We start from the raw sequence: 25465 nt of genomic DNA, 5'->3' as shown, positions 1-25465 counted from the left end.
GGCGTGCTGCGATTCATGGGGTCGGGAAGAGTCGGACCCGACTGAGCGACTGAACTGAACTAACTGATTTACAATATTATCTTAGTTTCAGGTGTACAGTGATGAAACGTATTTATAGATTATACTCCATTTTAGTTATTATAAAATATTGTTCCATATGTTGGACAATATATCCTTGTAACTTATTTATTTTATACATAGTTGTTTGTACCTCTTTATCCCTACCCCTACTGTGCCCTGCTTGCCACGAAAGTTTTTCAGTTTGGTGTAGTCCCATTTGTCTATTTTTGCTTCTGTTGTCTGTGCTTTTTGTGTTATACACAGGAAATCACCAAATCCAGAGTCATAAAGCTTTCCCTTGTTTTCTTCTGGGAGTTTTGTAGTTTTGAGTCTTATTAGGTTTTTAATCTGTTTTGAGTTGACTTTTGTATGTGGCATCAGATAAAAGTCTAACTTAATTCCTTGCATGTAGCTATCCAGTTTTTCTAACATTTGTCCTTTCTTCATTGAATTATCAGGGCAGCTTTGACCATATATTTGAAATTTTCTTTTTGGGCTCTCTATTGTTTTCCATTTGTTTATATATCTATCTTTATGTTGGTACCATACAGTATTAATTATTATAGCTTTATAATATATTTTGAAATGAGGAAATGTCAGTCTTTTAACTTTGTTCTCTTTCAGAATTGTTTTAGATATTCAGAGGTTCTTGAAGTTCCATACGAAAATTAGGACAGGCTTTCTATTTCTCCAAAAAGCGCTGTTGGGAGTTTGATAGGAATCGCATTAAGAGTCTTTTACTGAACAATTCTAAGTTTTTATATATATTCAAATTGTTTTTCCTATTTTTTTAGATTTTACTGAACGTGAAATGACGAAGTCTAGCCCTTTGAAAATAACACTGTTTTTAGAAGAGGACAAATCCTTAAAAGTGACATCAGAACCAAAGGTTGAACAGCAGACTGGTTGGTTTTCATTGTTTTCATTCTTTGTTTCTTATTAACTCTGGATATGCTAGGAGAATTAGTATTCTCATATTCAAATATGTAGCGTTCTATATTTCAAAATGTCTTGTGATTTTATAATACCCCTTTTAAAAAAAAATAGGAAATATTCTTGCTTTTGCAAAATATGGTACTGTTAACAGTTATCTTTAGGTCCCATGCCCTGTGAAAATGTGATTAAGGCTGTCACTTACTTTCATAGGGAAAGGAAATGTGCTACCCTTCTACACTCTGCATGTACAATTGGAAGAAATCAGTGCCCTTGAAGTTTATTTGTGAACCCTGCCCTTATTTGTGATGTTATTATTGTCCTGCTATTGACTATAGTGTGAAAAGACAGTTCTCAGCAAGAGAAAGAGAATTATTTGAAAGAGTATATTTTGTAAATCTGAAGCTTTTGGCTATTATCTTGCAGTTTGAGTCCTTAATTATCTTAAACCTGTGGCACTGAATCAGCTTTTAGTCGTTCCTACCTTCATTACTTAGAAAATGTTATTGGACCATTATAGCAGTATTCTGTTTCTTTTTGTTTTGTTTGTGTAGGAGATACATTTTCTTAGGGCCTTTTTTCCCCCCTATTTATTGAGTAAGCATATGAATATTAAGTCTTCTCTGTTATCTCTTTAATTCTTAAAGGTCTGAATCACAGTATTCACCTATTGAAATATTTTTCAGAAGTGGTACGTGAAATTGAGATGAGCGTGGATGATGATGATGATATCAATAGTTCAAAAGTAATTAATGACATCTTCAGTGATGTCCTAGAGGAAGGTGGACTAGATGTGGAAAAGATCCAAGAGGAGATGGATCAAGCAGATGCAGAAAGCAGCGAAGAACAGGAAGATGCACTGAATATTTCCTCGATGTCTTTGCTTGCTCCATTAGCACAGACAGTTGGTGTGGTAAGTCCAGAGGTAAGACAGGACTAAATGTAAATAGGCCCAGGACATAAAGAAACTAAGTAGAATTAGGATCTGTTTTTGTTTTAGTTGGTACCTGGGGATTTGGCACGCTATAGCCAGGGATATTTTGCAAACTTGATGTTAATTCTCTTAGACGAGATCTTAAAACTCTTAATTGGTTTCCTGTTGGCATCAGATGAAATCCAAACTGTAACATGGCTTAAAAAGCCAGCTACTTGGGCTCACATCCTGGCTCTGCCATGTACTGGTGTTTACTGGTCAGGTTATTTAACCTTTTTGTCACAATTAAATGTTCAGTTCAGTTCAGTTCAGTCGCGCCCGACTTTTTGCGACCCCATGAATTGCAGCACGCCAGGCCTCCCTGTCCATCACCAACTCCCGGAGTTCACTCAGACTCACGTCCATCGAGTCAGTGATGCCATCCAGCCATCTCATCCTCTGTCGTCCCCTTCTCCTCCTGCCCCCAATCCCTCCCAGCATCAGAGTCTTTTCCAATGAGTCAACTCTTTGCATGAAGTGGCCAAATTAAATGTTAAATTAGGTTAAAAACAGTACCTCCATCATGGAGTTGAAGTGCATATTAAATTGTATTAGAACATCAGTAGTTAGCACAAGATAGATAACTAACATTTATTAGCTATCATTCTGAACTGAATAACTGCAGCTTCTTTGGAAATTGATTCAATTAGAAATATTTTTTTAAAAAGTTACAAGTGTAGGCTTCAGCTGTCTGTGAATTTTTATTCATATACTTTTTAGCAATGTAGTTTGTCTTGTTTTTATGATAAATCAGTCAACTTTTTGGATATTTATTTTCTAGTAATAGAGAAGGCATTCAGTTCCTCAGATTTCTCATTTAGAATCAATGTCATCCATAAAATCTAATATCTGATGTGCCTTCCTGCAGAATTTAGTTTCTTCACCTAGATGGGAAGTGAAAGACACCAGCATCAGTGATGAAAGTCCAAAGCCAGGAAAATTCCAAAGAACCCGTGTCCCTCGAGCTGAGTCTGGTGATAGCATTGGTTCTGAAGATCATGATCTTCCTTATAGGTGAGAATATCTTGGAAGACATTCAGTCACTAAGCGTCATGGTTTAGGTTAAAATAAGAAGTTTTGTTATTTATAATTATAATGTTATTAGTGTTAATCTTCATAAAACTTTGAAACAGCTTTGGTCACCTTCTTTCACCCAGTGGCATTTTCCATTCTAGTGAAGTGTTCTGCTGATACTACTTTGCAATATTAGACTCTGCTGATATGTTCAACAAAGCGTAGTGCTTAGTGTGTTGCTGGATTTTTAATAGAGTGTAACTTATTTCCTGAAGCATTGATGCATATAGATCCCAAAGAGTCAAAGAAACGGACCGTCCTTCGATAAAGCAAGTGATTGTTCGGAAGGAAGATGTTACTTCAAAATTGGAAGAAAAAAAGAATGGTTTTCCTTGTCAGGTTAACATCAAACAGAAGATGCAGGTATGTGCTTCACTGGAAAGGGAATTTGGAATGTTAACACCTTGAGACTGTGAGCTTCTTGAGGACAAGGATCCTGTCTTATTCATCTCTGTATCCAGGACTAGGATAGTGTATGGCTTGCAGGGCCTCAGGAATTCAGTCCTGAATTCAGTCTGAGAAAAGTCCTCTTTACTGGGAAAGTTGGAAGCTTGTTTGATATTACTGAAATATTTACTTTTAAGAATGTTTGTCATACGCAAATGAACCTATCTTTGTGGAAGAAACGGACTCAAAGATATAGAGAACAGACTTGTAGTTGCCAAAGGGGAGGGCCAAGGGGGAGGAATGGATTGGGAATTTGATTAGCAGATGCCAGCTGTTACAGATAGAAGGGATGAACAGCCAAGTCCTACTGTATAGCATGCATGCTTGCTCAGTAGCTTCAGTTGTGTCCAACTCTTTGTGACCCCCATGGACCACAGTCCGCCAGACTGCTCTGTCCCTTGGATTCTCTAGGCAAGAATACTGGAGTGGGTTGCCATTTCCTCCTCCAGGGGAACTTCCTGACCCAGGGATCGAACCCGCATCTCTTATGTCTCCTGCATTGGCAGGCTGGTTCTTTACCACTGGCATCACCTGGGAAGCCCTGAGTAGTACAGCATAGAGAACTGTATTCAATATGATATATTGTATAGCACAGGGAACTATAGTCAATATCCTATGATAAGCCATAATGAAAAAGATGTTAAATGTTTTTGGTGCATAGTCTAGAAACTTGAACAGTGAAACTAACATTTTGACTTTCCTCTCTGGAGATTTTAGAAATTACCTAATTGGATAAATTATAAATAAAGCTTAAATAAAGTAAAAATCGTGATTCAATGTGAATTTTTTTTCTCCTCTCATTGGTTTCACTAGGAACTCAATAATGAAATAAATTTGCAGCAGACAGTGATCTATCAGGCTAGCCAGGCTCTTAACTGTTGTGTTGATGAAGAACATGGAAAAGGGTCACTGGAAGAAGCTGAGGCAGAAAGACTTCTTCTAGTAGCAAGTATGTGTGATACACCCAAAACAATTCCAACACAGTTTCACACCAGGAAAAGCTCATTTTGTCTAGTATATTCAGAAATTTCTAATTCTAGAGAAAGGGCTTTTTTTGATAGCCTGTTTCAGCCGATCTGTTTTTAATTTTTTTTTTTAATGAGGTTTGTGAAAACTTTGCATGTAAAATAAGGCATAGTTTACATGAAAGGGTCAAAGAATCTGGAGTGCATCTGAAGAAATGTAGAGTGTGCTGATAATGAATATATGAGTATATTTATACACACACACTATCTCTGTATGTGTAGCTAAAAACAAGTGTATGAATTTTGTTGTGTGTGTCTGTATGATGAAGGATGACAGGGCACGATAGGATGGAGAAATTAACCGTACGAGAAAACTGAGCAAAAGTTGGAGTATTGAGCATTTTGTGAACAGATGGGTGATCAAGGTCTTACCTAACTACCTATCACCTGTTTATGTGAAGGAAGAGTTACGGATTTTGTCTTTGGTGTTGTGTACAGTTGCCACATGAGTGCATGTGGTTTCATTTCATTTCTTGCACTGGTTTCATTTAGAAACATTTGCAGTTTTAATATTTGAAATATTAACTTGCATATTTCTACACAGCTGAGAAGAGAACACTTTTGATTGATGAGTTGAATAAATTGAAGAATGAAGGGCCTCAGAGGAAGAATAAGGCTGGTCCTATATCCCAAAGTGAATTTGTCCCTTCCAGAGGATCAATTACTTTGTCAGAAATCCGCTTGCCTCTAAAAGCAGATTTTGTCTGCAGTACAGCTCAGAAACCAGGTATGGTGATCTTTATTTTGTCACTTCGAGATCGTCTGTTAAATTATGAACCTAGGTTGGAATTGTGCAAATGGGAACAAGTAGAGCATCCGGAAAGAAGCAAGACTTGTATATCTTAGGCCTTGATTTCTTTTTATTTAAATATGTATCTAAAAATAACCAAGGACAAATTTCATATATGATCTTACTGATTACAGAATAACACAAATGGCTCCAACTGAAAGTAGGGCTTGTTAAACATAATACTGAACATAAATTGCCAAGGTGAGTTATTCTGACACAACAGACCATTTCACATTCATTAATTTTTTTGTGGAAAGTATTGGGCATCTAAAATAACTTATTTTACTTACTCTGTTCTATTTAAAATTCACTCCATTATGGAAATCTGTTTTTTGAATCCTGAATTACTGATTGTGGGAGTTAAGAGCACGATAGTATAGATACGTCTATTGAAATGTTATTTCGTTTAACCCTCTAGATTGAGTAAACTTTTCTAAGCTATGTATTCTACTTAAAATGGTATTTAAACAAGGTGGATAAAGGAGGTTACGGCACCAGTATCTGAAAAATAGGACAAGGTGGTAACTTTCACAGAAAATATAGTGTTTTAATTTCAGCTTTGAAATAACAAGCCAGAATATACCCTTTTGAGATATATACTATTAGCTGAAGAATTTTGGGTCAATAGGTAAAATTTAAAGTCAGCAGAAATTAGGAATGTGTAGTGAAGTTTTTTCAGTTTACGTAATAGGAAGATATCTTGATGATGCTACTCCAGGTATATATCTGTCCGCTTATGTCTTGTCTTTTTGTGTCTGGAAAGTTGACTTTAGTAAATTTTAAATAAATTTTATATAAATCAGTTGCAGTATTACTTTAGTCATTTGATCTCCCAGAATGCTGATTAGCTAAATCTGATTCTGCTTGTGCTTATTAGATAATGTAATTATTTCTTACAGATGCAGCAAATTACTATTTCTTAATTATACTAAAAGCAGGAGCTGAAAATATGGTAGCCACACCATTAGCAAGTACTTCAAATTCTCTTAACGGTGATGCTCTAACATTCACTACTACATTTACTCTGTAAGTAAATTAGGCTTTTGGTGGTTGAAACATGTTTTTCTTTTAATAGAATTAAGATAGTCTAAGCATACAGGTAGAATTCATAATCTTTGAAATGTAATCTGTATGTTATTTTTATATGGACAAATATCTCATTTTTCAATTTGTTGATTTAACTCTTATGTTTCTGATCTTCCGTTGAGGAGCATGTTTCTTCCGTGTGTCTACAAGTATTTGATATTTTGAAGTGTTTTAACATATATTTACTATACATACACACACGCACACACACACACACAAAATCTGGACCACAATTTTTTAATATATGCTTTAAATCTATGAATATACTTAACTTTCAGTCTCTGTGTAAGACATTTGTATTTAGTGTTACGTATTTATTTTGAAAGTAGAGTCAAAATCCAATTTAGAAAAAAGTTATTTTTATTATTTAAGATCTAGAGTTGTAAAAACTGAAGAAAATGTTTGACTTGTATTATAGGGAAAAAATTAACTGTTCTTACCAATTTTTATATTCTTTAATAATTTATAACTATTGTCTTTAGTCTAAAATATAGTGAATTCCTTTACTCTCAGTCTTGTAACAGTATTTATGGCATTGTTTTTAATGGCATAATTTGATATTTTTATTTTTCCAGGCAAGATGTGTCCAATGACTTTGAAATAAATATTGAAATTTACAGCTTGGTAAGCAGTTACAGCTTTCTAAAATTACTAATGGTGTGTTTTTCTTAAAGTTATCAGATTTTAAGTTAAATTCTGCTTTAATTTGTACGTAGGTACAAAGGAAAGATCCCTCAGGCCCTGATAAGAAGAAAAAAGCATACAAGTCAAAGGTAAGAATGAAAGAAACCCAGTAAAAATATAATCAGAAGTACAAGACATAATGTCAGTTAAAAATTATGTGTATTTTTAAAGAATTATCAGGCTTTTGGGTCATTTTTATGCCTCAGATTTCTAGTTACTGCATTTATTAGATATGAATACTAAGAGTAAACTTACAGTGAGTGACCATAACCCCAATTATAAACTACTGATACACTCAGGCTAGAAATTTTATTTTCTCTATATCTACTTGACAGCTAACTTTATAATGTGCTATGCCTAGTCGCTCAGTTGTGTCTGACTCTTTGCAACTTCATGGACTGCAGCCCGCCAGGCTCCTCTGTTCATGGAATTCTCCAGGCAAGAATACTAGAATAGGTTGCTATGTGCTCCTCCAGGGGTTCTTCCCAACCCTGGGATCAAACCCAAGTCTCCCACATTGCAGGCGGGGAGACTGTTTATTGACTGATCGATCAGAGAATCTCTTGAAACTTTTCTTAAGCTTTTCCTCTGAACTTTTGTCTTACAAACTCCTCTAAGCAATACTTAAGAATGATGTGATTGCTGTAGGCATATGGAATAGAAACAACTTAGTTTCTGTCCTTCCTAGCCTTTGCTCTTTTGTTCTTTTTCTAAATCATCATTTAAAAGAATTTTATTTAGCTTTAATGGAAAAGGAGTAACAGTATGGGGACAAACCCTAATAAAGGACTCAGGCAAAATGTATTGATATTTAAGAATTATTTTCTGTGTGGGAGAATCTCAAATTTAGTTAAAGTTCTGAATCATAATGTTTATTAGGAACTATACTAAGTTATCTTTTTTCCAGGCTATTACTCCTAAACGACTTCTCACATCGGTAACCACTGTAAGTAGAATTTTCAAAAAACTGAAGTTCCTTGAAAATTCTTCACCTTCTACATATACTGCCCTCAATTTGGGAGACTTGGGTTCTATTCCTGGATCAGAAAGATCCCCTGGAGAAGGGAAAGGCTACCCACACCAGTATTCTTGCCTTGAGATTTCATAGATAGACGAGTCTGGTGAGCTATAGTCCATGGGGTCACAAAGAGTCGGACACAACTGAGTAACTAAAACTAACCATTTCTACACCCTTAGCGCTTTGGAAATCTTTAAAATATCCTAAAAGGAAAAAATAATGTTTTCTGAAATGTAGTCCTTGCAGTGTTAAAGAGTTTTGTACTTACTATTTAAATCTTTGTATCATATAAAGAAAATAACATGTTCTTCTTCACGCCTTTTTTTTTTTTTTTTTTTTAGAAAAGCACCCTTCATTCTTCAGGTGAGTGGATCTTGAACTATTTGAAACACTAGAATAAGGAAAAAGAACTAAAGCAATTCAATACCTATTCGTGTAACCCTCTTGATTTATAAGTATCTACTTTAGTCTCCTTTGAATAATATTTTCTTAGTAACCTATAAGATTACTAGCCAGAATAGTCTGCTGTCAGAAACCACCACAGGCCACCAAACTGCACATTGTTCAGACTCTAGCAGGCACTACACATAGGATGCCTAGTCACTTTACAGCTGCAGCAAGTAGCATTACTCTTCACCATAGCTGCTCTTGTTCTGTAGATTTATTTTATGATGTTCACACTGTAGAACTCTTTTAACTGTACTGATCATGACAATTGTTATCATGTCAGTAAAACATCTTTCTAGTTTACTGAGAACTGGGGTGCCAGTAAGCCAGGAAAGACTTTTCCAGAGTAATGCTTTAGGCCAAAATTTTCCAAAAAGGGTTAGGGTTGAGCTGGTTTCCCTCATCTTTGGACTTTTGATTTCTGCTTCTTGGCACAAGAGCATAGCTGAGAAGAACCACGCAGATAAAGTCCTGCTGCTCATTGTGTCATCCTAGACTATAGCAGTAAAGTCCTTTCATGTCTCTTATAGGAAAGTTGCTTTTTATGTACATATTTTTAGGTTCTGTATCTTTAAAAACATCTGCCTCAAATGTTAAGGAGTGCTTGTACCTCATTTAAGTTAAATATAAATACTTAGCAGTTTATTTCATTAGGAAACATGTTGATGTTTTAGTCCCCCTGCCCTGCCCCCATATTAGAAATAAAGGAAAATGAAGCAATTTTGTCCCCCCTCCCCACCCGTGGCAGTTTAATTTCATTCTCTTAGGGTGGGGTGAGGGATTGTTATTTTATATGTACCAGAGTCACTCTGAACTAAACTTCGTTTCGTTTTTCTTTAGTTATGGCCAGTCTTAATGCTGTGCGGACCAGCAACTTTGCCCTTGTTGGATCTTACACTCTGTCATTATCTTCAGTAGGAAACACAAAATTTGCTCTGGACAGGGTAATCCAAATTTATTTATTTATTTACAGAAAAGTTAGGTCAATGGAAATGTCCCATTTCAAGTATTTGAAATCTTTGGCTGAATGTATATGCTCTTAGAATTGTGTATGTTAATTGGATATAGGTTTATTTGCATGATATGTTTTTTGATGTTGGAAGTATTTCTCCCTTTATCTTAATAGTTAAGTCTTCAAAGCGGTATATATTGGTTCATTCTAAATGTCAGTTCTGACTAAGAAAGTATTGCTGCTTGCATATAGATGTTAAGCTTACAGTTTTAAAACAGTATCTTGTTCATTTAAAACCAATATTTTGACATGATTAACATTTTTTATATTTAGTTTTACAAAATAGGGAAAGATAGGTTAATTTCTTGGAAAAGTACTCGTGAATCTAAGGGATTTCTTTCCCATCCTTTACTCTCCAAGTTTAAGACTTCATAGTTTAAATCTTTGTAATATCACTATTAAGAGCTTTTTACCACACTATAAAGACTAAACTTTTAATAGCAAACAAGACCATTTTAAGTGGCAAGAGAAGTAGAGGCAAACTTCAGTCCTAGGGTTGGCTTCTGCTGTATAATACAGACTATTTAAAAATGCTGTGAGAACTTTCTGTGGTTAGAATATAGAGATGTTTAAAAAAAAATCCATGTAACTTTTAATTTAGTAATTCAGCTAGATTAACAAATTGAGTGATTCTGGGTCTTTTTTCTCTTTGTCTTTTATTTTGTTTGTTTTAGATAAATTATGATGTAAAAGAGCGAGAGCTACTGGGCTATATGTTCCAGGAAAAGGTTGCCACATTTTCTTTGCTTGAAACTAATAAGCTTAAAAATTGGTCCTTAATTTTTGGCCCTTATATTTTTGTTTTACTAACCACTCTCATGTCTTCTTGATTATTTTGAATAATTAAGGACATTATGTTAATTATGCTTTATTTAGACCCTTGGGCATCTTTTTCTTTACTCTCATAATTCTTTAAGGCTTTCTTTAAAAGTTCTCTAGTTTTTTTTCATGCATGTTTGGTGTTTGGGCTTTTCTCCTGTATTCTTTTTTTTCATGTTACGATACTTTAAGATTCTGTGGTCACTTCAACATTGATTTTCTGGGTACCAAAATGCCAAATTTAGTAACTATCCTAAAATTAAAATTTACTCAATATTGTTGACTTCCTACCTATTGAAAGACCTGTTGGTGATGTTTTAAGTAAAAGTAGAAAACTTTTATGGTCTTAATTGGCTAATAGGTATGTTGCTATGTAGGTGATGCTGTTTATTAACTTTAAAATTAAAATTCATTTAATGCTAAAATTATACTAAATATAATCATATATTTTAGAAGATTTCTTTTTAGAATTTTTAATATTCCTGTGAAGATCAATCACAAGCATTTTGTGGGTGTATATAGAAATGCTAATTTGCAAAATACTGGATAGTGTTTTTTATTTTATTTAAAGTTCTTCAAACAAGATTTGCAAATTAGGGAAACATAAGAACTGGAGTTCTGTGAACTGTATTCCTTACTCAGTGTTGTCATATAGCCAATTTCTATGTATGTAGTTTCATTAATCTCTAAAATGAAAAAGATTTCAATGACATGTTAAATATAGACTGCTCTCTAAAAAATTTTTTCACTGCCATTTTAGTGTCACACGAACTAAAAATAAATTGTGATATGTTCATTCTCTTAATGATTTTTTTTGTAATTATAGCTAAAGTATCTTACCACATGACGTGAGTGTAAAAATCACTCAATTTAATTGGTTTGTGTTCAGTACTGTAAAGTCTCTTCCTGAGTCAAATACAATATAGATGTAAAAATTTTTCACAAGTATGCTTTTTTGAATACCAGGGGGAGGAAATATTTGTTCTAATATTTTATAGTTGATGTAGGAGAATGAGATAGTTAAATTTAGATGTTCTTTAAATTGATGGGGAAAATGGATGACCTTCTGTATACACATAATAACCTATTTGATTAAGTTTGAGAGAGTAAAGTCTCCTGTGTGCTCCCAGAGACCATTAGTGCAAGGGAGCGTTTGCTTATTTCACGGTTGTCTTGACCAGTAATGACAATGACATTGTCTCTGAGATCCCATCAGAATGCAGTTTCTTTTGAGGTTAGTCCGACTGTTGACTCTACAGATATAGGATAGTACTAATAATGAATTCCCTCGTGGCTCAGTCAGTAAAGCATCTGCCTGTAACGTGGGAGACCCAGGTCTGATCCCTGGGTGGGGAAGATCCCCTGCAGAAGGAAATGGCAACCCACTCCAGTATTCTTGCCTAGAAAATCCCATGGACGGAGGAGCCTGGTGGGCTACAGTCCATGGGGTTGCAAAGAGTAGGACACGACTGAGCGACTTCACTTTTCTTATTTGAGGTTATAGATATCTGATGTAGAGATTGGCATTCTGGAACTTAAATTATGAATCTCAATGAATCACAGTTTCAGATCCTTTCTTTGAATAGAGAATCCAGAATAGTCATAGGTTTTACTGTACTTTTATGGATAAAGGGAGAAGGATATCCCACAATTCATCTTCTGACTTAAAGAAATCTCATAGATATATGTACCTTCCAGGAAATAGAGATGTCAGTTTAAACAGTATTAGGACAAAAAACTGTAAAGTAGAACAACCGACTAGCATTGTAGAATTTTGAAGTTGTAGGAAGAGTGATTAGGTATTCTGGTGTGTCCGAAGCTATCCTGGTTTATACCTTTTGGCCTGGTGTGATTATTAGCAGGTATAATTATTCTCACTCAGAAGTATCTCGGTGTATAAAGAATTACAAAGTAACCCTGATTATAGAGTACATTTTACACCTCTTAATAATAATCCTTGAGGTGTTGATAATTTTAAAAGACCCCTTTTATTAAACAGAAAACAGAATATGATCACACATTTTCACGTCTCCACACTTGATAGGGCGTAGTAACATTGACGTCTGTGAATATTCTCAGTTCATTTCAGGATAAGCTTCTCACCAAGAATATTGTCTACTTTTCACAGCTTTTCACATTTTCTTGTCATCTTTCTGAGATTCTTTATACAGGAGCGCTCTCTTGGCTAAATGGTAGAATTCTATTAATTAGCATTGAGAGGCTAAGAGCTTAACACTGACAATATGGAAAAGAAAATGGTAAGGGAATTTATAACTAATGCAGTTAATGAGGCATATGACGTCTTGACCCTGATTAGCATTGTATAATTACATTATAGATGCCTTTAAAGTTCAGAAAGTTGAAAGTTTATTTTATGAAATTAGTCTGTTGAAATCTATACTTTTTGGTCAAGAAGTCTCCCTTTTTATCTTTATTAGGGTGGAGGAGTAAATTTTTATAAACTAACCTTCCATCAAAACTTTCAAATTTAGACTGAACTATGATTATTCCAACCAGAGTGTCATTCTTTTTCACTGGGCAGCAGGAATGACAGAGTTAATCATTTCCCTTTCTATCTTGACCCAGAAGTCAATATCACTTTAAATATGTGAATGTTACCATTTTATTCTAATGACACAGTTTCTCCAATTGAATTTTTCTTGTATTTGTAATCTTTAATTTAAATTCAAGATTATTTTATATTATCACATATACTTAAGCTCTTTTATTATTTAAAAGATACTTTTGGCCTGAGGTCTCTTTGCTAAACTTTAATATACTGGTGAGAATGACATATTTAAAATATTTATGTGAATATTTTCATACAAGATAGAAAGCATGAATTTATTTGGAAGAAAGTATCAGTCCCTCAAACTTCCAAGCAGTAAAAGCAACAGAGTCTCAATTTAGGCATTTAGTTTTGTTTGTCAATTTATGCTCCATGTTTTTTAAAGCTATGCTACTGGGTACATAGATACTTAAGATTATCATATCTTCTTGATGAATTGTTAACACTTTGTCTCTCTGGTAGTTATCTTTAAGGTCTATATTGTTTGTTATTAATATAATTACATCAGCTTTCTTATGATTAATGTTTGTATGGTATATCTTTTTCCATTCTTTTTAATTTTTCCTGGCCATGTCATGTGGTATGTGGGGTCTTAGTTCCCCAACCAGGGATCAAACCCATGTCCCCGTGCAGTGGAAGCATGGAGCCTAACCCCTGGACCACTCGGGAATACCCTCTTTTTCCATTCTTTATTCTTAACTTGTCTGTGTTCATATATGTCAAATTTATGTCTCATAAGCATATTTTATGGTCATGTTTTGTTATTGTTAAACAATTTTTGGTCTTTTCATTAGAATGTTTGATACATTTATATTTAATGCAATACTGATAGGGTTGGGTTTAGTCTATTACAAAGCAGGCATACTTACACTACAGGTTAAATCTGGCTCTTGGCCTTTTTTTTTTTTTTTTTGACAAAAGTTACTTTTGTCAGAATTAGTGAACTGATATTGATATATTATTAACTAAAGTTCAGCAGCCTGTTTTTGTAATTAAAGTATTGAAACATAATCATGCTTTTTTGCTCTGTAGCAACAGTTCTTTGTTCATTTGTTTTTCCTTTTTTGACTGCTTCTGAGTATTTTCATAATCATTTTTCTTTTCTGTTGGCCTTTTAGCTGTACCTCCCTGTATTGTTTTTCAGTTATTATTGAGAATTACAATATGTATCTTTAGCCTATTACTGTCACTACAGTCTACCTTGAAATACAATTACACTTTATGTACCTTGCAACTGTTAGAACTTTGCATTTGTCCATCCCATTATATTTTACTTCTACCCTTGTTATAAACCCCAATGCATTGTTATTTTTTCAATCAATTTTTAAAGGAAATTTAAAAGTATTGTCATTTGTATTTATCAGTTGTTATGTTCTTCATTCATTTCGTAGAGTCAGACTTCCATGTGGGATTGTTGCCGTCTTAGGAAGAAGTTTTTTTGTTTTTTAATTTCATTGTAGCATACGTCTGCTGGAAATCTCTAACTTTTGTTTATCTAAAAATGTCTTTCTTTACATTGTCTTCATTCCTGAAGGACTGCTAGACTGACAGGTTTTTTCCTTTCACCCATTCTTTTAAAGTTGACATTTTATTGTTTTCTGACTTTGTTTCTGATCAGCAGTCAGCCATCAGTCTTACCTCTTCTGTTTTTTAAAATTTTTATTATCTTTATTTTTATTTATTTGGCTCTGGTGGGTCTCCATTGCTGCTCACAGGCTTTCTCTAGTTGTGGCAAGCAGGGGATATTCTTCATTGCAGTGCGTAGGCTTCTTGTTGCAGCGGCTTCTCTTGTTACGGAGTATGGGCTGTAGCTGTTAGTAGTTAATGGCACGTGGGCTCTGTAGTTGCAGCTTACAGGCTTAGTTGCTCTGAGGCATGTGGAATCTTCTCCAATGGGACTGAATCCCTGTCTCCTGCATTGGCAGGCAAATTCTTAATCACTGGACAACTAAGAAAGTCCTGTTTTTATTTTTTTGTCTGTGCCAGTGCAGCTTGTGGGATCTTAGTTTCCTGACCAGGGATCAAACCTGGGCTCCCAGCAGTGAAAGCACTGAGTTCTAACCACTGGACTGCTAGGGAATTCCCCTTTTCCACTGTTAATATTTAAAATTTTTAAAATCTGAGGCAGTTTGACCCTAATCTGCCTAGGTGTGGTTTTCCTTGTCATGCTGGGTCATTTCTTTTTCATACTAAGTTAATGAACTTTATGGAGCGCTATCTAGTTCATGTTTTATAAGTTTTGGCAAATGCTTAGCCATTATCTCATCAAATATTTCTTCTGCCTTGTTTTTTATTCTTTCTAGGACTCCAGTTGAATTGTATGTTGGACTCTTGATTATGTTCCTACAGATCTATAGCCCGCTTTTTTTGTTTGTTTTTAATTTAATTGTTTTTTCCTTTGTGTTTCATTTTGGATCATTTCTATTTACCAGTTTTTGAGTTCATGTCTGTTTTTCTAATGTTCCCAGTTTCCTGTAAAGCCTATCCAATGAAAGCCGATTCAATTTCAACTTTTTTCTTATTCTAAGATTCCCACTGGAATTTTTTTTTAATATATTCTTTAGAGTTTCCAATTCTCTGTCGAAATTCTCCCTTTTCTCACCCATTTTTGCCCTTCTTTTCCTCTAAATTCCATAACAAAATATAAACGTCCTTGTCTTATAATTCTAACATCTAGATCATCTGTGGACCTGCTGTTGACAGGATTTGTTTTCTTTTGATTAAAGGCCACCTTTTCCTGCTTTTTCATGACTTGTAAAACTTTTAAACTGTAGGCTAGATGTTATGTTATTAAAAAGCAGTAGAGTCTGAAGTAGGTGGTGATAATACCCTTTTGTCTCTTAGTGTAATCAGTAGTGGAGCTGAGATGGGGTTTTGTTACTTGGGGTCAACACTTCTTTTTTTTTTTTTTTGCTTAAGAAGCAGTTTATTTTTTACAGTTCTGCAGACTGGAAGTCCAAAATCTAGGCTTTGAAGGGGGTGGGTTCTTCTGAAACCCTCTCTCCTTAGCTTGTAGATGGCTGTCTTAGGTGTCTTTCACATGGTCTTTTCTCTGTGTGTCTAAATCTTCCTCTTTTTATAAGGACACAGTCATATTGGTTTAGAGTCCCTCCTAATGAACTAATTTAACCTTAGTGACCTCTTTAAAGGCCCTATCTCCAAATATAGTCGCATTTTGTGGTATGGGGAGTCAGAACTTCAACATGTGATTTTGGTAACGGATGGATGGAGAGGGGACGCAGTTCAACGATAGCATGGTTAAAGCTGTAGCATGAATTTTAGGATTATAAATGTTGGAAACATATTTGTTTCTAAAGAATAAGAAAAACTTTATGGGTACAGAATGATTCAGCTTTAAAATAAGCAATAAAAAATTCTGTTTTCAATAACTTGTTGGTTTTGTAATTTAGCTTATGTTTATTTTGGTTCAAAGCGATGTGCTTCCAATGAAAGAATCAGATTCCTTTTTACTCATTCCTCACTAAATGGTTCTGGACACGATGGCAACATGAGATTTCCATTAAAATATTCATCCTTATCTTCATCATTATCATTAGTGTTGGCATCATCATCAAGCTAACAGTTATTACCTAATGACTATTTTAAAGAAAATTTTAATTGGAGGATAATTGCTTTACGATATTGTGTTGGTTTCTGTTGTGCAACAACTTGAATCAGTTGTAAGTATACATATATCCCCTTCCTCTTGAGCCTCCCTTCTTACCTAATGCCTATTGATGTTGAACATTTTTTCATGTGTTTGTTGGCAATTTGTATTTTGATTCTTTTGGATGAATTCTGAGAAGTGGAGTTGATTTATTTTATGAAAGTTCTGTTTTTAATATTTTGAGGAACCCTCATACTGAAAAGCTTTTCATTTTGGTGAAGTTTGTCTATTTTTTCTTTTGTTGGTCATGCTTTTGGTATTATATTTGAGAACCACTGCCAAATCCATGATCACTGCAGATTTACTCATCTATTTTTCTTCTAAGAATTGTATGGTTTTTGCCCTTATATTTAGGTCATTGATCCATTTTGAGTTAATTTTTGTATGTGACATGAGGTAGGGATCCAACCTCACTCTTTTGCATGTGGCTGTCCAGTTTCCCCAGCACCATTTGTTGAAAATACTGCTCTTTCCTCATTGAATGCTTTTGGTACCCTTGTTGAAAATCAGTCTGGGTTTATCAGTGTGTGGGTTTATTTCTGTACTCTCAGTTCTATTCCTATGGTCTGTATGTCTATCCTTATTCCAGTATCACACTCTTCTGGTTACTGTAGCTTTGGATTTGAAATTGAGAAGTACTATTTTGGAGACTGTTTTGGTTATCTGGGGCCTCTTGCAATTCCATATGAATTTGAGGATTAACTTTTCCATTCTGTAGTTCACTGTTCTTTATTGCTGAATAATATTATACTGTTTAAATATGCCAGTTGGTTTATCCCATCTCTATCAAGTATGTTCTGTTGATAGAGAATGGATAAACACATGTATTGTCTTCTTAAATCTGTGTTTTCTTTATCACATTAACTTGGGACTTAGGGTTCTGTTTTTAATCAGGCTGTATGTTGAATGAATTTATTCTTCAGAAGCATTTGTTGCTAAGGAACCAGTGGCTTTTTGGCCACCTACTTTATACTCCAGCTTTAGAAAATACCGTGTTTTCAAAGCATAATATTCTCTATTCATGCTATTCTCGATTTAAACATGTTTTATCAAGAAAAACTTTTACAAATAATTTGCTCTTTTTCCTCATAGGTGCCCTTTTTATCTCCTTTGGAAGGTCATATTTATTTAAAAATAAAGTGTCAGGTGAATTCAAGTGTGGAAGAAAGAGGTTTTCTAGTAAGTAACATCACTGGATCTATATATATATATTTTTCCATCTTTTGAAGTATAGACTTGGTTTCCCATAGGAATGAAAGTCTGTGTGACTAAGCAATTAACTGGTTCAGTAAAGATTTGTTGCATGACTGCTATATGCCTATCACTGTGCTGGTGTTGGAATGTAATGGGCCGCAAAAAATAATCCCTCCACTCAGAAACGTGTAGTTTAATAGGGAGAAATACAATGCAGCACTGTAATGGGAGAATGTATAGCGGGTGCAAACTGGCGGGACACCACGTCTTAGGCATGTGTGGGAGGGCTTACTGGAAGCTATTGGAAGTAATTTGTAAACTGGCAGCTGAACAAGTCAGCCAGGGGAAGAGAGGACAATCTGGGTGGAGTGAAGGACTCATTGTGGAGGGATGCAGGAGGAAGAAGGGCAGACCTTAGTGGTTTGGTTTTAGGGGTAGAGAAGCAAAATTAAGAATGTCACCCAGATCCCTGCCTTGCACAATTTGTTGGGTGACTACACTGAGATTAGGGACCCTGGGGAAGGAGCAAGTGTTTGTGTTTGTGATGGAAAGTGTTTTTTCCCCAAATTTAATTGTGGAAAATTGCAAACATACAGCAGTGTTGATAGACTTTGAATGCCCGCATACCATTTTAAGGTATGCATCTAGGTTTTGCCATTTTAACGTTTTTTACTGTCCTTGCTTTATCATGTATCTACTACCGAGCTATCCTTCTAGCGAGTCCTGAAACTATATTTGTGGGGGAGGAATTTCAAAATATATCGTGGACATTAGCATGTTCCCCTGAATCCTCAGTATCCATCCCCTGAGTTTTTATACAGGCATACATCTATGTAACCCAGATTTCTATTAAGATACAGAATACTGCCCCAGAAAGTTGCCTCATGTTCCGTGTCAGTCAGTCCCCACCCAAGGGAGAAAGTTTTAATGGTTTAAGTTTTAAACGACTTGAAGTTTAAATGCCTAGAGACATGTTTCAGAGGTTTGAGTTTGATACTCAAGGTAGACATTTTAGATGAGATGAAGGTTTGGAAATCTGCAGCAGAGAGGTAGTATTCAAAGTGCAGGCAGAGTTGAATAACCAGGAGAACGCTAACATTTAAGCCACAGACCTAAGAACAGAAGACTACAGGGCGGGCAAGGGATAATTTAGTATCATGGTTGCCAGGGGAAGAGAGTCTGAAAGAAAGAGTGATCAAGTTAGGTAAGGATTTATTGGAGACTGTTGGACTTATTTATGAGGTGGTCATTCTAGTCTTGCCAAGAGCAGGAGCTAGATTGCAAATGGCGTGGAAGATGAAGAATGAGAGTGCAGAAGCTCTTTGAAACAAAGTTTGGCTGCAGTGGGGTAAAAAGAATGTGGTACTTGCAGAGGTATGTAGGGTGAAAGAAGGATTTTGTTCAGATTTTATTAGGACTAAAGAGACTTGAGTGTCTGTAAATTCAAATGGGTAGCTTCTAATAGGGCCAAGGAGGGTAAAGATAGAGGCAATGGGGAACTTGCACTAGGGTTAAGGAATAATGCGTGGAACAAAGTCATGAAAGAGAGCAAATAAGATCCAAGCCACGGTTCATGATCTTGTACAGAATTACACTTTTTCCATTATCAAAGGAGAAAAGTATGTGTGTAGAATATACAGAAGATTGTGGATGTGGTACAAGAAGTAGAGAAAGTGTAATAGCTTTGGTTTTCTTTGTGAAGCAAGAGTTTGAACTGTATGACAGATATCACAAACCAATTTGTAGTGCTGACATAGGGTGCGGAAAGAAGAGCTAGACTGGACAGGAAGTCCAAGCTGCCAGGATGACTGTACATCAGACTTCACAGCTTTTACACATGTAAATCCAGCAGATGGCACTAGATATTCTTGGAAGAGTGTTTTTGTAAATATCAGACTTGAACATAGTGTATGCTTACTGACCTTTTCCTTTAATGTAAATATAATATTTCCACATCTTGCTTTAGATACCTTTAGCACCTGATAGACTCTTATGCCAACTGGTTCATTGGCCTATAAGGTCTGGCCTGTTTAACTTTTGAGCTGGGCTCTTAATTAAGTAGTTTAGAGTTCTATCTTTCCAGGTTAACTCTGTCTTGAATCCCAGAGCCCATTCTTATTGCATCCACACTTATAGAAATGTGGTAAAAAAAAAATTGCTCAGGACTCCCACAGATAACTTCTGTCCCCTGTCTAAATTGTGCCCTTTAATTACTTCTAACCTCTATTTAAAAATAGAGATAGTAATTGAAATTAAAGTTACTTGGTGCAGTTTTCTTTCCTGATGTGCCAGGGGCAGCTGAATCGAAGGAGACTACACCAGTGAAACTCTAAGTGATTCTAAAATGGTGCTAGTCTAGCTCTGCCAGTACTGATGAGCAGCAAGGAAAGTACATTCTGCATTAGCTAGAAGGTTCCAGTTCTTCTTTGTGATTGTATATTGTCATTTAATTTCCTTGGCCTTCAGTTACCCTAGCTATAAAAATGAAAAATCTGTCCTCTTGTTATTTTTCTCTGATTATAGTAGGGAGTAATGATAACTTGGTATTATTTTTATCTATCAAATTTTTCCTTTTCTATTACCTTTATAATGTAAAAGATGAATGTAAACACAAAAGGGAGCTGGTGAGTCATTTGTACTAACTTTGCTCTTGAGATTGAAATAACAAGATTTCTGGTCTTGATACAGAGTAGAATAAAAAAAATAAACTTAAGTACTTTTTAAAAAAAGGAAAAGAAAATCATGCAAGTCGATTTTGAAGTATGACATGTCAACATATTGAAGTTTAATGTGTAGAAAACATTTAATTGATCCTCATGTTTCTAAAGTCAGTATTTCATTGACTTTTTCAGACCATATTTGAAGATGTTAGTGGTTTTGGTGCCTGGCATCGAAGATGGTGTGTTCTTTCTGGAAACTGTATCTCTTATTGGACTTATCCAGATGATGAGAAACGAAAGGTAATATTAATATTGATGGTCAGTGGTGAAAGCCCTGACTCACTTTCAGGTAATATTTTATACAGGTGTTCCCTGTGGCCATAAGCCACCCAAACTCTGCACTCAGGTTTATTTACTAAGCCATTAAAATGTAGTGAGTGAGTGAGTGTGTGTGTGTGTGTATTTGTGTAACAACTTTATATCTTGTTCATTCCCTGTGATTTGACCATTCTTTAAATACTTTAAGGCATATATTTTTCTTTTCTTTTTCTAGAATGTTTTATAATATTTTTAAATTGATTTTTAGTCAGAAATATGTTAAATTCACTTGTGTATTTTATTAACAATTGATTTACCTAAATTTGGGATAAAACAGAAATGGAAAACCACCATAGGAATATTGTGATTTTAGTTTGTCTCTAAAATTTGATAATAGAATTTTATGTAATACATTGCATCTTATTTTAAAAAAATTTAATGTTATTGTCCAAGTGTGGTAATTTATTATCCAAAGACTGGAAAATAGAAATAAGCAGAATTATAAAGTAAACTCATCTATAAAAGATAACTACTGTTCACTTTTTGGTTGTATATCCTTCTAAATTTTTTAAATATATAATATATAATAATAATAATTATATATCCATTTATGAATCTTTTTTTAACAGAAAATATCATGTCTTTTTTAATTTGATTTTTACTTGATAATGAGTGTCCTGATATCTTTCCACATAGGTAAAAATACATCTATGACATTGCATTAGATAACTGTATGTATTACATTATAGCCATGTAGAATTTTATTTTAAAATTTATTGTGAAATATTTGGAACATTCAAAAAAAAAACATAATTTCCACCAGCCTCTATATTATCAGTCCAGTTGAAACTCCTTATATAATTTTCTCTCCTTCATAGAGATAACCCCTATCCTAAAATTATTTTTTTCCCATGTATTTCTTTAAATTTTTTTATATGTGATATATATAAGCAGTGTATTATTGCAATTGCATATTTTGAAACATTTTACAAATAGTATCACACTGTATATAGTGTTTTGCAACTTGCATGTTTGAATCAACATGATTTGTGAAATTAGTGTTGGCTGGTGTGTGTAGCATGTATGTAGCTCTAGTTTGCAGAGCTTTACCCATCTTTCTCTGTACTGAAATACTCCATTATAAGAATGCATCACAATCAATTTATACACTTCTCTTATTTATGGGCATTGATTATTTCAAATTGTCTTTGTTATAAACAGCTCTGCTATGACTTAACTATATGGATCAGTGCTCTTTCTTTATTTAAACTGGCGTATAATTGCTTTGCAGTGTTGTGTTAGTCTCTGCTGTACAATAAAGAGAATCAGCTACATGTATACTTATCACCCCTCCCTCTTGGACCTCCCTTCCACCCCTAACCCCCATCCCACCCATCTGGGTCATCACAGAGCACCAAGCTGGATCAGAGCTCTTTCTCGAGTTTGTATCTAGCAGCAGAACCTCTGGTTTGTAGGGTTTTGCATGTCTTCAGTTTAGCTAGATTTTGTCCGGTGAATGTTGAAATTGGTTGTATAACGTTCTGTTCCCACCAGGAGTTCTCAGTGTTCCACATCCCAGCAACATTTGTTGTTTCAGCCTTTTAAACTCTGAATGTGATAGGTGTGAAATGTTATTTTACTGTGTTTTTATTTTAATTTTCCTTGACTGAGCATTGAGCAAGCATCTTTTCTTATGTGTTTTGGCCACTTGTTTTTCTCGTCTTTTGCTTGGCATATGCTTTAATTTATCCTTATAGTATCTTTTCGTAAACAGAAGTTTTAATCTAAGACAAATCTATCAGTTTATTACTTTATTGTTTGCTTTTTTGTGTCTTAGTTAAGAAAACCATCTCTACTCTATAGTCATAAAGAATATACTTCCTTATGACTTCTAAAAATTATAAAGATTTATGTGTAACATTTAATTTACCTGGAGTTGATCCCTCCCACCCCCCAGTCTGGAAACCCCATTGTGCCAGCATCATGGGATGATCCATTCTTTCCCCACTCATCCATATGCTGTTTCTGGCATGTATCGAGGTATAGTTTTATATGTGGGTCTATATTTAGGCTTTCTATTCTGTTTTCTTTGGTCTGTATCTCTCATACTCAATTACCATAGCTTTAAAATAAATCTTTATGCCTGGTAAGATAACTCTCCTAAGTTGTGTTTTTATTCAATAGTGTATTTATTCTTTTACTTACACACACACACACACACAGAGAAATAGATGTACCTATATATTTAACTTTTTATAATTGAAATGTACCCCAAAAAAGAGAAATTAGTAAGATAGAAATTCCTTGTTTCATTTATCCTCCACAGCACACATTTGTTCTCATTGGTTTGCTAAGGTATTTTAAAGCAAATATCACATTTCATATTATATCATATAATCTGTGAGTCAAAGTTGCCAGTTCCTAGCATTGGTAAATTTGCTAGGAGCCCAAGGAAGCCAGGTTTCAGGCTAGCCTACCATTTTGCACTCTCTTCCTCATTAATTTTGGCCTATGAAGGTTTCTTTTGCTGCCTTGCAGCTTCAGTTATCTAGCATTTGGGGGGTTATGGCAGGACTCTCAGACTACTTAGTTTCCCATACTTGCTGAAAACATAATGTTATTATTTGTTTTAAATAGTCCCCTATTACTGTCATTTTATTTGTTTCCATCTTTTCTGCATTATGAAGAAACAGCAATTACACCTATATAAGAGCTCCCCAGTAGCTCAGTGGTAAAGAATTTGCCTGCCAGTGCAGGAGACAGGAAGATCCCTTGGAGAAGGAAATGGCAACTCCAGTATTCTTGCCTAGGAAATCCCATGGACAGAGGAGCCTGGCAGGCTCTAGTCCATGGGGCCGCAAAAGAGTCAGACATGACTTAGCGACTAAACAACAGCAGTACCTATATAAACATCTTTGTGTACCTATATATTTACTTAGGATAAATTTCTTTTAGGTGAAGTTGTATGTTCATTTAGAATGTTTTTTGATCACTGTTATTAAATTGTCTACCAGTAATAGACCATTTTATGCTTTCACTAGCAATGTATAGGAATTTGTTACCCCCAACCAATCAACATTGGTTATTACTATTCTTTTCAGACTTGGTCAGTCTAATGTTTTTAAATGGTATATTTCATTCTAATTTCTTTTTAAAATTACTAATACATTTGACACTTTTATTGGCAGTTTCTAAATTGTTTGGACCCAGGACTTCCCTGGTTAAGAATCTGCCTGCCAATGTAGGGGACATGGGCTCAATCCCTGGTCCGGGATGACTGCATATGCTGCAGGCAGCTAAGCCTATGTGCCTCAGTTACTGAGCCCACATGTTGCAACTACTGAAGCCCCTGCACCTAGAGCTTGTGCTCTACAGCAAGAGAAACCACTGCAATGAGAAGGTCATGCACCACAATGAGAGAGTAGCCCCTGCTTGCTACAACTAGAGAAAGCCCGTGCATAGGAACCAAAACCCAGTACAGCCAAAGATAAATTTAAATAAATAAATAATTGTTTGGGCCCATACTTGTCCCCTTTCCCATTTTTCAGCACCATTTAGTCTCACAGTATTTTTTTTTTTTTTGGACTCTCATACTGTAGGAATGACATGGCTTCTAAAAGTCCAAGGCAGTAGTTTGGCCTGATCTTTTAGAGATACGTAAAAAATATTTATGGATGAAATACTATGTCTAGGTTTCTATTTGTAGGAAGGGAAGAAGTAAGAGGGTTCAAGACAAAAAGGGTTGAATGTTTGTTTCTATTTGTTAGAACTGATTAATGGGTACATGGAAGCTTATTATGCTGTTCTTTTTATTTTGTATCTATTTTAAGTTTTCTATAACAAATGGTTTGTTTTTTAAGCTGGCTAAGATGACCATTTGACATTGTTGGTTTCTATTTTTCTATCCAGCAAGAAATAATCATAAATATTAAATATGTTTCTCTAAATACAGTGTAATTAAGTTTTAACTTTTAAATTAATGATTTTCTTATTTTAAGTTGGGATCAAGTTGAATACTGCTCAGTGCTTACTGACTTAAATGGTCTTATTTATTTTCTACTAATCATATTTTTTAAAAATTTGTTTTAAAGAATCCCATAGGAAGATTAAATTTGGCCAATTGTACCAGTCGGCAGATAGAACCAGTCAACAGAGAATTTTGTGCAAGACGCAACACTTTAGAATTAATTACTGTTCGACCACAAAGAGAAGATGACCGAGAGACTCTGGTCAGCCAATGCAGGGACACACTCTGTGTAACCAAGTATGTATTGGGCTATAAATGTTTCTGTCAACTAAGTAATTGATTGCCCACTATTTCCTTACCACTGTGAGAAATATCAGAGATGGTCTTTGTCTTTGAAGACGGTACGATTTAAGAATGAGAAGACAAAACACATACACATCAGTAAGAGAGGAATATAATAACAAAATTAATATAGCTAACAAAAACACAGCATTCAACTTATGTCTTAGTTTATCATGTTTTCCAGCATACTTAACAGTTTTGCCATTTTCGGGGCAGTTAGCTAATATTCTTTGTGTTAAGTTTGAAGATTTCATGTGTACTTGATAAGTCAAGTATTATTTAAAGAGATTTGACACATCCCTGCTTGTCCCTTCCCAAAGTACCAAAGTACCTTCCCAAAGTACTTCACTCTACTCTGAAAATTTCTGGTTGGTGATGGA

General features: G+C 34.8%; 1 protein-coding gene across 5 annotated transcripts in view; it reads left to right on the top strand.

The window, feature by feature from the left end:
- ANLN (anillin actin binding protein) overlaps positions 1-25465 on the top strand; it is a 53227-nt gene that overhangs the window by 24289 nt on the left and 3473 nt on the right. The window contains exons 9-23 of one of the 5 annotated variants that reach the window (XM_040260184.1): positions 855-965; positions 1680-1906; positions 2835-2980; positions 3256-3403; positions 4301-4436; positions 5057-5239; positions 6202-6328; positions 6964-7012; positions 7105-7161; positions 8432-8453; positions 9378-9481; positions 10224-10277; positions 17697-17783; positions 20651-20758; positions 24868-25040. In XM_040260184.1, coding sequence (XP_040116118.1) covers positions 855-965; positions 1680-1906; positions 2835-2980; positions 3256-3403; positions 4301-4436; positions 5057-5239; positions 6202-6328; positions 6964-7012; positions 7105-7161; positions 8432-8453; positions 9378-9481; positions 10224-10277; positions 17697-17783; positions 20651-20758; positions 24868-25040 — 1732 coding nt within the window. Of the gene's footprint in view, positions 1-854; positions 966-1679; positions 1919-2834; positions 2981-3255; positions 3404-4300; positions 4437-5056; positions 5240-6201; positions 6329-6963; positions 7013-7104; positions 7162-7979; positions 8019-8431; positions 8454-9377; positions 9482-10223; positions 10278-17696; positions 17784-20650; positions 20759-24867; positions 25041-25465 lie in introns of all 5 variants that reach the window. The other 4 variants (XM_040260183.1, XM_040260187.1, XM_040260186.1 and 1 more) reach the window with 4 other exon arrangements.

This window comes from Oryx dammah, unplaced genomic scaffold (assembly GCF_014754425.2).
Source record: "Oryx dammah isolate SB20612 unplaced genomic scaffold, SCBI_Odam_1.1 HiC_scaffold_18, whole genome shotgun sequence".
Classification (NCBI taxonomy): Eukaryota; Metazoa; Chordata; class Mammalia; order Artiodactyla; family Bovidae; genus Oryx; species Oryx dammah.
Note: the sequence above shows the minus strand (reverse complement) of the source record. Positions and strands in the feature narration are given on the sequence as shown.